We start from the raw sequence: 15821 nt of genomic DNA on the forward strand, positions 1-15821 counted from the left end.
ATCACCAAACTCTGAGGAGACTGAGGTTAACCAAGAAGAGTGAATTTAGAGGTGATTGTGAGCTGAGGGGAATAAGCTCTGAGGTGATTGTGAACTGAGGGGAGTAAGCTCTGAGGTGATTGTGAGCTGAGAGTAAACTCTGAAGTGATTGTGAGCTGAGAGGAATAAACTCTGGTGATTGTGGGAGCTGAGAGGAATAAACTCTGTGGTGATTGTGAGCTGAGGGGAGTAAGCTCTGAGGTGATTGTGAGCTGAGAGGAATAAACTCTGGTGATTGTGGGAGCTGAGAGGAATAAACTCTGGTGATTGTGAGCTGAGAGGAATAAACTCTGGTGATTGTGAGCTGAGAGGAATAAACTCTGTGGTGATTGTGAGCTGAGGGGAGTAAGCTCTGAGGTGATTGTGAGCTGAGAGTAAACTCTGAAGTGATTGTGAGCTGAGAGGAATAAACTCTGGTGATTGTGGGAGCTGAGAGGAATAAACTCTGTGGTGATTGTGAGCTGAGGGGAGTAAGCTCTGAGGTGATTGTGAGCTGAGAGTACACTCTGAAGTGATTGTGAGCTGAGAGTAAACTCTGAAGTGATTGTGAGCTGAGAGGAATAAACTCTGGTGATTGTGGGAGCTGAGAGGAATAAACTCTGTGGTGATTGTGAGCTGAGGGGAATAAACTCTGTGGTGATTGTGAGCTGAGGGGAGTAAACTCTGAGGTGATTGTGGGAATTGAGGAGAGTAAACACTGTTTTGTTGTCTCACTAGAGCATCTTAAAAACATCTCTCATGAGGCTGGATGTTGACTGGATCGCTGACCAAATACACAGCTGCATATAAAAGCAGTGACAAATCTGGAAGTTCATGAATAACTGAACACACACAGCATATTTTACAGTAGCCTACTCAATAGACCTAGTCGATATTAGTATAGAAACATTTAAACAGACTTTAAACATAATCTAAATTAACATTAAAGGAAGGCTGAGTTCAAGAGATTCCCAAGTTTTAAGAGGCACCTAACACCTGCTCTTAAGATTTCTGGTCATTTAGTAATTACAGGGCACAGTTTAGGCCTGGGGGATACATCCACTGTCCATCCATCATCACGGTAAAGCACTGGACACACATCACAACAGAAAATAGCCTGAGGAGACAGAAGGCAGAGATCAGAGGCACATGTAAGGAGTTAGGACTGAGGTGGAAGATTAGAAAGGGTTAAAAGTATAATTGGGGTATGTATTTCTTCCTTGTTTCTCTAACACAGCTGATATGATGATGATAATGATGAGGGAAAAGAGAAAAGAAGGAGGGGATGTAGAGAGAGAGAGACTAAAAAGTCATCCATTTTTGGTAATGAAAAGAGTAGTTAAGATTAAGGCATACTAGGGTTTTTACTCAGACACACACACACACACACACACACACACACACACACACACACACACACACACACACACACACACACACACACACACACACACACACACACACACACACACACACACACACACACACACACACACACACACACACACACACACACTTAAGCTGAGGTCTGAGTCCAAATATTCATCACAGGAATTTTCCAATAGTCATATGTTCTCCAACTGACCTAAAACCCTGAGTTTATCCTGAAACATTGTGAACATCTACATAAAACTGTAAGCAGTATCAAAACTATCAAAACTGATATTTTTATATGAATAACTACAAAATACTTTGTAGACACGTTGCCTCCTTTTCCTGGAGATAAACCCAGAGGCATTTGCCAGAAGATGCTAAAAAAAACATGTTTATTTGTCTTTTACTTCTGGGTTTCAATGAGCCCTCCCCCTTCAAAGAGATGGAAGCCTGGTCTCATGAGTGGCCATGACTACCCAGGTCTGACCAGTGGAGGAGCAGTTTATCAAGGAGCATGTTAATACAACACTAGGTAATATTTGGCATTCCTGCTCCTGGGCTCCCCCAGCTACAGAGTGACAGCACTGTCCTGAAATCAAGGGATAGGGTAAAAAGGTAAAAATAGTACCTAGTGTTGCTTTAATGACCCGTTTAGTGAATGTGTAATGGATAGCCAATCAGCAGTCTAGATTTAGGGGATAAGCATAGTTACTGGATTGTGGATGCAAATACAGACTGTTTAGGTATGGAACCATGAATTAAATTACTTCTAGACTACTGTAGTACTGGGGCAACATGCAGTCCTACCCTATAACAAAAATTTTGGCTCACTGGTTCTTAAAGTGGTATAGCATCTGAACAGAAGCCACTTGTGTGGTGAGTGAAGTTTCACTGAGGATGAAAAGGGGGACATTCCAGATTCATAAGACAATACCGAATCTGTTCTCTTCTCCTCCATGCTGCTCCGTCATGTTGACCGCTATAGCCCACCCGCTGACCCCTGGGTACTGCCATAGCAACAAGCCCCACTGTCCTTCATATGGCTGGATTTTCTGGTGTCATGATATGACCTTGGTGTCTGTTCCTCCTCTTATGTGTCTTCACACTCTCTTTCTCTTGCTCACTCAGCTTTTCTCTTCTTTTGTATTCTCTCTCTCTCTCTCTTTCTCTCTAACACAGAGATGCAATCTGTCTCTTCTTTCACTGTAATCTTCACTTACACTGTGTTTTCTCAGTCTGTACTTCTCTGTGCTCTGGCTGCAAAGCCACATTTCTTGTCCTCCTCTGCACTTTTCCCGTTCCATCTCCCAGCAGCCCACACTCTCCTCAGTGGCAGAAGCAAAGGAATGTGTTTACGCTCTTTTCTTCTTATTGTATTTTTCTTTTTTCCCCCTCTTCTCTCTCTCTCTCTTGGTCCCTCTCCCTTTTTTCCTCTGTTTATTAAGTTATGTGTGGGTAATTAGTTCCTAGATACTCCTTGCTAATGCACACTGCAGTGCTGGCATGCTTTAGAGAGACAGTGGTAGGAGGAAGTGGTAAATCAGACGCCAGAGTCTGGTGCATTTTCTAGCTTAATAAAGGCCTATTTCAAAAAGAAAAACTGTCTGAGTGAAGTCAAATAACCAATCACAGCCCTTTATTGTGTTACAGACAAGGCCTGGCAGACCCAGAGAAAACAAGTGAAATGCAACCAAAAACAATAAGATCTCTCTCTCTTACCAGCTTCTACACGTTTTTGAAAAAGTAACCATTTGGCTGCATAAATTAATCCACAAATATACCAGAGCTATGAGGCCTTGGTTGGGAACAAGACAAAGAAGACTGCATGCTTGAATCTTCCTACGTTAACTTTGTAGTCGGGACTGATTTACTGTATAAGAAATAAAGAATCGTGCGAGTTGTTTTGGTTGAACCATAACTTTACAAGCAAAAGGGTGTGTTCTTACTGTCAGGAGGAGGTGGAGGGAAGTCCTCCTGGTCCATGCTGGACAGAGCTCTCAGACTGGACACTGGGCAGGCAGGGGACTTCAGGCTGTTTCACAGATACATACACACCTGCAGGAGGGAGATAGATGGGAGTGAGCACACATGGACAGACTGAGTCACTGTCCCTCTACTAAAAAAAAACCCAAAAAAACCTTAAAATTCACATTGTAACCGATCATTCCATATTTTTGCTGTTTCCAGTGAGAGTATCAGCTCTGGCTATACTCTCTTCAGCTTATGCTTGTGGCTCATGTCAAGTCTCTCAAACTCTCTTTTGCACATTTCTGCCTGTTTTTTAAAGACAGTAGAAAACCACCCACACTTAATTAATCAGAATGTGTAATTACTCATAATTAATATTCCCATCTTTATTTTATTGTCTCCACGAATGGATCTGTCATTTTCATACAGCGCACAAGGACTGAATGCACTGGAGTTGTGCCATAAACTGCCATAAAAGGCAAGGTGCATAGACCCTCATCTTTTAAACAGTTCCACATCATTGGATCGGGGAGTTTTCATTTCCATTGCACTATACTAAAGAATGAAACAGTCAGGTCCTATTGATCCTCATAAACAATTGCAAACAAGTTTAAGGCTGGAAAAGAGCCAGAAGACCCCATTAGACGTAAATAGTTAGGTCTTATGCAACACTGGTTAGTAGTAAATGGCACTAATGCACACATTTAAAAATTAACTCTAAATTATATTACATATTTATTGGTGTGAGACATTAAAATTGTATTAAAATGCATTCCAATATAAACAATCAATAATATTTAGCATAAAAAACAGTGAATATAAAATGTTAATTGCTATTCAGGTAAAATGAGTGTTAATGATGGAAACCTTTTGCATATAAATGGTTCATTTTGACACTCTGTTCCAGTGGAAAAGCTCATAAAAGATAAAGAGTGGAGAGTGGTTAGTGGCCTTGGCTTGTCCGGAAATTAGCCACCGGCCAACACTCCTCAGTAAATCACCTTCACTTCAGCTCTATCTCTGCTGTGATCTCACACCATAAACGCCCAGTGAGCAAATCTTCAACCCGTCAGCTCGATTCTGACCACTGGTGCATGCACTTGTTTACAGAATAAATGTAACTTGATCCATGAAGGCTGTGTCTGTGAGGAATATTCAGGTTTTTTTTAAATAAATGATTAAATATGTTTTATTAATCACTGTCCTGTGTCTTATAGCTTGATAGCTTTTATGAACACAGGCCAAGTACAACTCCATTGTTTTTAAATGGTATATTTTTAAATATATGTGTTCCATCTTTTATAATCTTGCAAGACTACATATAAACATCCTTGTTTATACATTCAGTGTCCACTGACTACACACCTGCACTTAGTACAATTTCAGACGGCAGTCCATCTGTTGTTCCACCCCAAGCTCTTCAATGGTCAGGGCCACCACAGAGCAGGATTATTTAGGCAGTGGATATTTTTGTTGGGTGGACTATTATCAGTTCAGCAGTGTCACTGAGCGGTTTCAAAACTCCAGTAGCACTGCTGTGTCTGATCCAGTCGTACCGGAATAACCGCCATGTCAGTGTCACTGCAGCGCCGAGTATGGTCCACCACCCAAATCATACCTGCTCTGTGGGGGTCCTGACAACTGAAGAATGGTGAAAGGGGTAACAGAGTATGCAGAACCACAGATGGACCAAAGACTGTAACTGTAGAACTACAAAATTAACGGAGAAATAAGGAGATGGTAGTAAAGTTATGGCCGAACTGATAAAACAAATCAATAGCCATAGCATGAATTTACACCTGTGCTGGGAAGTCTTTTACATAGGAAAATTTTATGGCTTACGTTTAATTTACTGCAACAACCAGTCTACAAAGTTTTCAGTTTGTACATAGGTCAATTTCTTTCTTCGTGCACAAGAATGAAGCAGGAAACTCAAATATGTGAACATGAGAGATTTAAAGATAGAGGGCCAGAGAACAGCACCCCCCACAAAAATTATACTGTCATTCCTCAGAATCTCTCTCTCTCTCTGGAACAGTGATGTCATTCTGTGGAGCAGAAGGAATAGAGGGCTAATTGTAGAAGGATTCAGGGACAGTAGAAGCAAAGACAGGGTCTGGGTGTTAGCTCTTATTCTAATAAGAGTCAATACGCTCCTAGCACACTCAGCGCACACGCACACACACAAACACACAAAAAGCAAACAGCTAAAGTCAATAACAGAGAATATAACAATAGAGAATGGGTTGAAGTGTGAAGTAAACAATCATACTAGAGGACACCAGTATGATGACATGCATCATGGCCACTGTCAGTGCTTCTAGAACATTGCACAATGAAATTATGAAAATGACTCATCTTAGAGACAGCAACAACTAAATATTACCTACGAGAGAGAGAGAGAGAGAGAGAGAGAGAGAGAGAGAGAGAGAGAGAGATGCTAACTGCTTGTTTAGTCTACAGACACTTTGAAGCCTCTCTGTCCTGCTGTGGTGTGTTCAGAGAGGAGTGACTTCTCCAAAACCACACTGAAAAGGAGGAGGAGGAGGAACAGATTTGTGACAGGAGGAACACCAAGGTGAAGTGAAAATTGACATCATGCATTTATCCAAGCCAGCAACGTGCTTATTAGTGAACATATCACACACTCGTGTCCATGCCAAGGCCATAACTAGAGAATTTTGTCTAGAGTAGGTCATGTTTAATTTAGACCTGTGTTGTCATGTCCTATATTTATCCGTGTCTGTACTGCACATTACTAAAGGACAGAAAATGGTGGAATGTACATTCATTCATTGTCTGTAAAATGGAGATGTTATCTCCTTTCAAATTGTGCTCTATTCCCTAGTACACAAAGGGAGACTCAAAGCTTATGGCTGAATATTCATTCATTATCTGTTACCGCTTATCCAATTCAGGGTCACGGTGGGTCCAGAGCCTACCTGGAATCATTGGGCATAAGGCAGGAACACACCCTGGAACATATACATCAACATTTCTAAACAGGGTTTTGTCTTCTTCAGCCCACACACCCAGGATAACCAATCCTCAGTGTACATTCCCATCCAAAAATTACAACAGCAAAGCATCTGTTGTCAGATCTGTTATTAGCTAGAACAATGCTAATACAGAACCACTGGAGGAGGTCTAGGAGGAGAACACTAACTGTCCAGATCTGCTATGCTACTCCGAGAGGCTCAGGCCAATGGTCTTCTGTTGGACTCCTGGCCTTAGACAGCTGAGGCATCAGCAGGGATCAAAGCAGAGATCTCCTGATGACAGGGATTACATTTACACCAGAGTGTCACTGCTGGAGCCCCACGTTTCTAATAGGGTTTGGTATCTGAAAGTCCCCAGCCGATGAACGAGCAAAGAGTAAGAGGCTTTGCTTTTCTGGTACATTCCTCCAGGATCAACGCTGTCTAAAAAGACAGGGAGGAAGACAGCAGTGGATGACACACACACTAAAGGAAACACGCTGATGACAGAGCTGCCCTAGCGTGTCATAACAAGTCGCTGGAGCACAACGGGGCAGCCGCACACTCCAGAAGGAAACATTCATTTAAGGATTCGCGCTAATGCAGAGAATTTGTTTGGGGCTGAGCACAGTACAGTGCCATTCAGCAGCACACGAGTAAACAGTACTTTCAGCCAGAGATACATGCCACACACACAGCACAGAGAGAGAGAGAGAGAGAGAGAGAGAGAGAGAGAGAGAGAGAGAGAGAGAGCTGAAACACTTCTTATAACTCTAACATGAATGGGCACGACTAAACTGATCTAGACTGCATGGGCAGAGTAGATATATAGCTTGGTTTCCCATAATGTAGGCTCTTTAACACTCACTCAACCGCTTACAGAACCAGCCAGTGCCAGTTTTATGACATGGAGGTGGTGGAGGATACTGTGGAGGCTAAACATCTCCCACTTTACTACACACACAATCCTTCATTTCACACATACCTCAGAGAGAGAGAGAGAAAGAAGTCACATGCTTATTTTAGAAGAAACCACTGCAGTTAAAACAACTGTCAGCAGTCACAGCAAACTGACCAGAGCACACTTGCACTGGTGTACACACACATGCTACTGAAAGGCAATAAAGCCTGTAGGTCTCTGTTACTCGATGCATTGATATAGTTATATATTTATATGCAAAGCACCTCAACAGGACTGGGTTGTAACTCTCTCACTTATATACATTACACACTCCCTCAGGTTTAGGAACTGCTTTATAAGGGGGTGCTATTCAGTGCTTCACACCAAAGACGCTATGCAGTTCGTCATTGCTCATTTACATGTCCAAAATATTAAAAAGGGACATAAATAAATAAATAAATAGTCCTATGCATTCATTTGTGGATCTGGATCCTACTAACCCCCACTCTGTAAAACAACCACCTGGTCAGTTTTCTGTGGTTCTGCCTTTAGTACATTGTCTCTGACAGATTCCGGTCTCTAGGTGTCCGCATAAAAGTGAAGAATCCCCACTGAAGGAAGTGAGACAGTGGAGATTGACATTTTTGGTGTGAAAAGTTTGCTTGCCACTGTGGCTAGTTAATGGAAGTCCGTCATCCAAAGATTGACTAAATCTTAGACTGCTCTCAGGGCGAGGTGAACGGTGTCGAACTTGGATATCTGTCAGTAATCCACTGTTTTGCCTGCTGCTATAACTTGTGCTTGTGAAGAATGATTCCGATCTGTAACTACGCTGACCGGCGCAGGCCAATCAATGCCAGTCTGGGCCTGGCAGTAATAACCATAATTATAAGGGGTGTGGAAAAACTGATTCTGTTGAAACATATGCCTTCGAGACATAGGTCACACACCAAACCCAGTGCTAGACTACGGAGGTCTTAACGTCCTACACTCTGAGTTGTGCAGTATAATAAAACCAAAATCTACTATACAATTATAAAGTCCAGTTAGAGTGTTGGTGTATTTTAAATGATCCTGCTGCTCTTGTTTTTGTTGCAGCCACTGAAGAAATCAATGGGAAAGTAATATTTCATGCTTTTACGTTTTCTCAAGTTGTCGGTTCTAGGCTTGGAATACACAAAAGATCCAAGGGAGAAATGGACAGCTTTTACCTCTGTTAGTAAACCAATATAAACATCTCTATGTGTGACTGTGAAGTAGTGACTCAGTAACAGCAACATTTCTGAGACACAACTAAGACTTTCAGAAGAGCCATGTTTTGTCTACACATTTTTTTTTCTTTAGCCTTTTCTGGCTTTACAAAAAGTCAAGCCTCTCTGTGGGTGTAACCTGGGAGTTTGTGAGAATGGTTAGAAATGTTAACATTTGTGAACCGCTATAATCGAGTGATTAGTGGCACCCATTCTGGACACAGATGTTGGGATGAACACACAGAGAGAATGCCACAAGTTCTCCATCTGACTCTCAAGGGGTCTCAAGGTGCACAGTGACTGTCTGAAACCGGTCAAAACAACTTAGGACTTGGAGACACAGCTTCAGCAATTAGCAGAAATGCCCTCAAGAGAACTGCACAGGAGTGATGCTAAAAACATCAGCTTCCAAGACATGGCACTGCACAGAGTTTAAACACTAAACAGACAGGTGTTTCTCCAGCTGTTCTCATATACCACAGGTACATAAAGGCCCAGCGCTTATCAGACAACAGGGGGCACTCGCAATACATTTTCATCTCCAAAAAATTAAATATTTCATAAATACAATATGTAATAAAGTATATATAAATGTATTATATATACACCCATGTTATATAAGCCACTTATTCTATACTGTCAAATTCCAGGATTTAGTAATTACTGTTTGCAGTGATCTGACAAGAGTCTGACATTTTACCAGATGCAGTTCTTCACGTTACTGCTGGATGGGCTTACAGTGATACGGCAGGGGAATATAAGATTAATTCCTTCTTTCCATCACTTCCTCTCTGTCTCTCTCACACTTTCCTACACTTAACAATAACCCCAACCTTTTACATCACTGTCTTTAAACTCAGAAACGTTCGATTCTGCCATGTTCCAGCAAACAGAATTTCGAATCAATAAAGATTTAAAAACCAGTTAGTCGACTAATGGCATTTACTTTTGGGTATGCTGAATAGTGAAAGTGAATTATAGTTAAGAGTGTACAAATATTTCCAGGTGGATGTTTGAGGTGTGTGAATAGAGGACCTACAGATACATTTACTCCATGCTTGCTGGTTCACAGTGATGTAATAAAAATCATTTAAATAAAAACACATTTTAGACGCCGCATGAAGTCCATACATTACACTAGCTAATGAGCTTGAGTGACAGCTCAGTGCCCCAGAAGAAAAAAGTGCACTTGCTGCACTGAGTTGTCACTCAAAAAACCTGTTAGCCAATGGAAGCACAGTCCTAAAAACCCACCCACACTGACAGAGATGTGTCAGAACTGCAAGCAAAGTTAGGTGGGGCAAACGAGAGCAAACGAGAGGTCTGGCAGCGTGACCACTAAACTGTCAGTGTCTTTAAATGTAGGCTCTATGAAACCAAGCAGACAGTTTTACAGGCAAAGAGTTTAAAGTATTTAAAATATATATTTTGCAAGGCAAGTTTTACATTTGATATGATTTTTTTTTAATTTGCATCAGTTAAATGTTTAAACAGTTTTTTTGATTAGTTTTTGGCACAAATCTGACGTCATAAAGCAAAAAATTACTTTGCTTTCTTTTTTTGTGATACATTAGTATTTACTAACCTTTGCAGGATTGTGTGTGTGTGTGTGTGTGTGTGTGTGTGTGTGTGTGTTGGGGGGGGGGGTGCTATTAATCAGGCCTGAACCAGGTGTGTTTGAGCAGGAAACACTAGCTCTCCGGTATTTGAGGAAGAAATCAAAGTTCAGGACTGTGACTTGTGACAGAAAGGTGTCTATAAATTGAGAGAGGGTGCTCTTTGTTTGCAGAATAGAACATGTTTCTCTGAACGGGAGGGGTCCTCAGTCTCAAAGGACTCTGCTATTTGCCAAACAAATTACCACCACTGGGAGCTAATCTGGCCCCTGACCAGAGCTGATGCAAAGGGAGTCAGACAAGCATGATGCCAGACAATACAGGAGTGCCTCCCTCTCTTTCTTTTTCTCTCTCTCATATCTAACCAATATCAGGAATGGTGAGCCTTCAGGCAAGTTAATTCCTGAAGACGGAAGAAAACCTGTGTGTCTAGAAAATAACAGTGAGATGGAGGAAGTGGAAATGAAATGAACATTCTTGGAATGCTTGAGGGACTTAGAGTTATTAGAAAGAGGTATGAGCACCTCACTAGAGCTTCGCTTGCCATATCTACCGAATTTCAAGAATTACATTCTGGCAGTAACAACTTCTACGACTCTGGAAATTTGCTGTGACGATTTGACTGCAACCTCATAAACCAAAGTAAATGTTGGAAGCTTAGTTCTATGCCACACAAAATCATCTCAAATATTCTGCTGCCCCCCACACACCAATCCCAGGGGCTTTTACACCCCTTTAGCTGACACTTGGCACTGAGCATTGTGACTTATGCAGCTGCTCCAGAGCATACCATGTTGTTATCCCCTGCATTTTTATGGAGAATATACAAACTGTGTCTGCACAATTAAACTGACAGAATTCAGAGAAGTATTAGGACAGATTTAATTTCACACTACGACAGACAGAGGGGTCCCCTGTAAAGTACATCTAGTAATTTGAATGAAGGACATAAAAGCCATAAATGTCACATGTGAAGCCTGAGCTGAATTTACGGGACACTGAAGGACCTGTAGCCTTAAGTAAGTTCAGCAAAACCATGGACCACAGTCCAAACCACTGTAAACTCAGACAAATGTAAGTACATCTACATGAGAAAATTACTGTTGTTAAACTGCCATTATAATATTCACTCCTCACTTACGTAGGTGTGCATGAGGCACCACTGTCCAGGCTTTTGTAGTGGGCATGGTCTATATTCCACATGAAGGATATTTATGCTCTGGATTTTAAAATGAATGACCATTATATTTAATGAGTAAAAACCTCACTATCAGAAAAGCTATTATAAAATGACATAACACACAGGGTAGACCTCTGTTAGACTGATTTATGGGCAGTAAAAACCAAATGCAAACTCTTGTTTGGGGTCTAAAATGGACAGAGATGTACACAATGGGCTTCTATTTGAGAAAATTGTGAACAGTAACTGAATTTAAAAGCATCAATAGAAGTATCAATTGGTCGAGGCAAAGTTCAAAGTTTATTCTAAACTTCATTCCTCAACTTTCTATTCATTCATTGTCTGTAACCACTTATCCAATTAAGGGTCGCAGTGGGACTGGAGCCTACCCGGAATCTCTGGGCACAAGGCAGGAGGGGGACAACACACTCACATCTATAGACATTTGAGTCGCCAGTCCACCTACCAACATGTGTTTTTGGACCATGGGAGGAAACTGGAGCACCCGGAGGAAACTCACACAGACACAGGGAGAACACCCCAAACTCCTCACAGACAGTCACCCGGAGCAGGACTTGAACCCACAACCTCCAGGTCCCTGGAGCTGTGTGACTGCGACACTAGCTGCTGTGCCACCGTGCCACTCCTCAATTTTCCAGCTAAAAGGAATCTCTAAAGTACACTTGTTTAAAGTGTTTCAGTGGGAACCCACTGAAATACTCCTCTTTAACAATTTTCAAATATAAAAAATCTGCATGATTAAACAGTGAAAATGTAGGCATTCAGACTGGTTTGTTGTGAAATGTTCTGTTCTACAAGAACTTGCCAATTCAATATTGTTTTCAGTGGAGGTGATAGGAACCAGATGTCTGAAGAGTTTAATGCCTTTTAAATAGTAAGATTTTACATTAAATGGCTATGGATACAATTCCAGATGCACTAGACATTGATTTACAAGAGCTTTTGCCCTGAGATATATATTTTTGTCAATTTATATAAAATGTTTCACATGGTTATATATGTGAGTGCAATAAAAATTCACTACAAAAATATTAATACACAAACTGCTCTCTGCGTCCCTGAAACACCAGCATGTGAGATTAATATTGTTAAACCAGCAACACAAAACCGTTACAGAAAGAAACGTGTAAGTGTCACGGGGACGTTTTAGTATGAACTCCTCGGTCCTGGAGCATTTCTGAAATGAATGAATGCAGTCCAACAGCTAAATCACTTCAAACAACTTAAGAAACCCCTGCCGATATCAGTGCTTCTGAAGTTTATGAATCACCAAAAGCTTAAACTGGAGACAGTACCAAAATTCACACTTTATTTTTTGATGAAAATAGTTTTGAGGGGAATGAAAAATGTCAAAATAATAAAATGTTTCAGTGAAGACCAAGACAAACTGCTGTAATTTGTAATGGATCTGGAAATATTTTTAGAGGAAGAAAGCAGCCTTAAAACCTTTAAAACTCACATTTTAAACACGTTTTTGTATAATTCCTGAGGTAAATAAAAAACCCATCTACAAAAATGTAGCAATAAAATGACCCTTGAAAGCCAAATTGCAGCAGCTCCAACACAAATAATTTTCTTCTGGAAAGGCAACAGTTATAATGTAGTCCTTAAGTTTTAAATCTGAGATAAAAGAAATACGTCAATTCACAACAGCGTTTCAGTTACACAACTTACCATCCCAGAGTAAAGTTGAAGCAGGCTTCTCAACAGAATTTTCCGTTCCACCTTAACTGCTATATGTCCCTGCAGCACCATTTAAGGTGGAACGGAAAATTCAAACAAGTACCAGGGAAAAAGAAGCCTATATGAGCAACTTAAGCGAATTTGAGCGCAAACCCACTCAGAAACACTGACACTGTCCGCTGTACTCACCATGTTTTCGGTCTGTTTGGGCTGTGAATGAATGTCCGGTAAAAATTAAGCGCTGTTAAAGAGTTAGTTCGTTAAAATCTGGTGTTAAACCTCTTCTCTCACCATTTCTCTCTAAGGAGGATCCCCAACTTTCTCAGCGCGTTCCCATAGCTGCAAAACGATCCGGGAGAAAGCCCGCCCCTTTTTTGCGCTCCCATTGGCTGAGTCACTCGATCTTCACTTATGATTGGCAGAGGCGTAATTCCATCGCATTCCACGTTCCCGTATGCACGTGACCAGTGAGGTGGCTGGATGAACAGCTGGAGCGCATATGCGCGCACACACGCACGCGCACACATTTCCAGTGAAATATTTTAAGTATTTAGTATTATTTTTTGTGCAAATACACATCTGAGCTGTGTATCGATGTCAATAAGCTCAAATGGTTTAATAAAGAAAGACAGGTCTGTCAACCAGTAATAACTCACACATCCTTAAAATAGGATCTCTGAGTGACTTCACAATTCAATTAAGAAATGCAAAAATATTTGGGGTCAGTCGCAGTGCTTTAGCCTATCGTTTGATGCATGAGAAATTTTTGTTTGGAATATTTATGCATGGGTAAACACAGTGGACACCTCTGCCTTCAATACGGCAAACTGAGGTTTGATTCCTAGCTAGAGAAAGAAGAACACACTACACCGAACACACTACATCCTCGAGCAAGAAATCTAACACGCAATTCGCCTGTATCTTTAATACAATTAAGTGTGAATCGCTCAGGTTAAGAGCAAAAGCTGTAAATGTATTTAGTTTGTTTACAATGTTTCAGGGACATTTCTGACAGATTCTAGAAACGTTTTCAACAGCAGCAGTATACGTTTCAAGCTGATACTGTCCCAGAAACCACTCTGAAACTGCACCAATGACATTTTTTGGTGTAAACACTGTCTACCAAAATGTGCAGGAGTTCCATTTACAATCAGCAACACTGAGCTGCCGTGCACTGTCCCCTTGTGGCCAGGAGATATTACTACACCTTAAGTAAAACCACGTAGACCTACATTGCAGCGTTTATTACCGGAATGCAAGCCCAGTAAAACAAGTTTTCCGTCTTCTGAAAACTCCTACAAATAAATAAAGCATAATAATCATTACGGCTCTCAATAATTAAATAAGAATGTTCCTCATAATTGTGATATGGTAACATTGGCTGGTTGAGGTTCAAGCATTGTAGTGCGTAGAACCCTATTGCTTTTCAATTTTTTTTTATTCTCTTAAAAAATTAATCTGCAGAAGAAAACGTAACAGCTACAGACATCAAAATTGGTGGGTAGATGTAGTTTATGTGCATCTCAGTGGACAAAAAAAAAATGTTACCTGATTCCTTGCCTTCGTGCCTGCAGACAAATAACTTTGCCACTTGGATGTATGTCTGTCTGCTTTAAAATTAGCTAATTTTCATTAAATACAAAACCTACTTCTGTAAACTTGTCCCTGGATTTTGACCCAAGATTCTAGATCTTGTTGTCAAAATGTTTGCAGAAGCCTGAAGGTGAATAATTATCCAAAATCTTTAACATGTTGGCCTCCATATGCAAATTAACCTCTCACGTCATTTGCATATACTACTTAAACCTTTATAACTTTTGCATATTTTACTCAAATTGAAGGAAATTACAATTGAAATTCTGAGGTAGCATGTCAAAGATGGCGTACAAAGTCCTATAGGGGGCACTCTACTAGCTAGGTAGCTGTTTCTCAGCATCTAAACGTCGGATAAAGCTGTCGTCTTGCATGCTGCTTCTATGGGTGATGCTATAACTGGGAAATTATGAACGTCCCGATACGTGCTAAATTGTTAATGTCATTGGCCAATCAGATTTCAGCAGCTGTTTGACAGGCTAAACATTGGCCAATCGTCATGAACTTTGGATGGTATGTCCAAGGAGGCACTTCCTACGTACCTACGAAATTTCGTGTTGATAGCCACTGGGGGCGCATTCAAATTTTTAACATGAAAATATGGAATATCAGAGGGTAAATTTAACATACTGAGATGGATTAAAACATACTCTGCAGAATGTTATGTGAAAACTGAGATTTCTGAACTGGTCCATGGATTTTCAAGCAATAGACAAATAATTGGTTTTGGAGGTAAATAATTATCCAAAAAAGTATGACTTTTGGACATGCTGTCATTGCAAGATGTTGATGAATCCAAGTGGGTGGAGCTTTATACATTCTTTCAGCTGTAACTCAAACAAATTGAGACCAACTGAAATCAACCTTGGTTTATATATATATATATATATACACACACCCTGAGGATGCATGTCAAATATGAAGACAATCCACCTGCAACGGTTGCTACAATAATTTAATAAATAGTTGCATGAGTTTTTGTCCCACCTAGGGTTGCAGTTGCATCACAATTTAATCTTATCATCTGATGCACATTTAGAACAAGCCTACGCATTTTTGTAATATTTGGGAAAAACGTTCCTGAGTTACAGCTACATTTGTGTGCTTTGTTGAACACATGCTCCAGTCATTATTGGAAGGGCCTGAAAGCCACACAGTGAAAAGTCCAACATTTTACTGATAACTATTAAAGTTTAGTTCCTTAGGATTCTGTTAAAACCAGGTATGTTCGGGTTTGGT

At 40.7% G+C, this 15821-nt stretch overlaps 1 protein-coding gene across 5 annotated transcripts in view; it reads right to left on the reverse strand.

The window, feature by feature from the left end:
- Positions 1-13398, reverse strand: part of arhgef10 (Rho guanine nucleotide exchange factor (GEF) 10) — an 85230-nt gene extending 71832 nt beyond the window's left edge. For 4 of the 5 annotated variants that reach the window (XM_066671473.1, XM_066671465.1, XM_066671451.1 and 1 more), the window contains exons 1-2: positions 13179-13316; positions 3339-3447 (exon numbers count right to left, since the gene is read on the reverse strand). In XM_066671473.1, coding sequence (XP_066527570.1) covers positions 3339-3375 — 37 coding nt within the window. In that variant the 5' untranslated portion in view covers positions 3376-3447; positions 13179-13316. Of the gene's footprint in view, positions 1-3338; positions 3448-13178 lie in introns of all 5 variants that reach the window. The other variant, XM_066671458.1, reaches the window with a different exon arrangement.
- Between the last annotated feature and the right edge of the window lie 2423 nt (positions 13399-15821).

The sequence above is a fragment of the Hoplias malabaricus genome, chromosome 1 (assembly GCF_029633855.1).
Source record: "Hoplias malabaricus isolate fHopMal1 chromosome 1, fHopMal1.hap1, whole genome shotgun sequence".
In the NCBI taxonomy this organism is placed as follows: domain Eukaryota; kingdom Metazoa; phylum Chordata; class Actinopteri; order Characiformes; family Erythrinidae; genus Hoplias; species Hoplias malabaricus.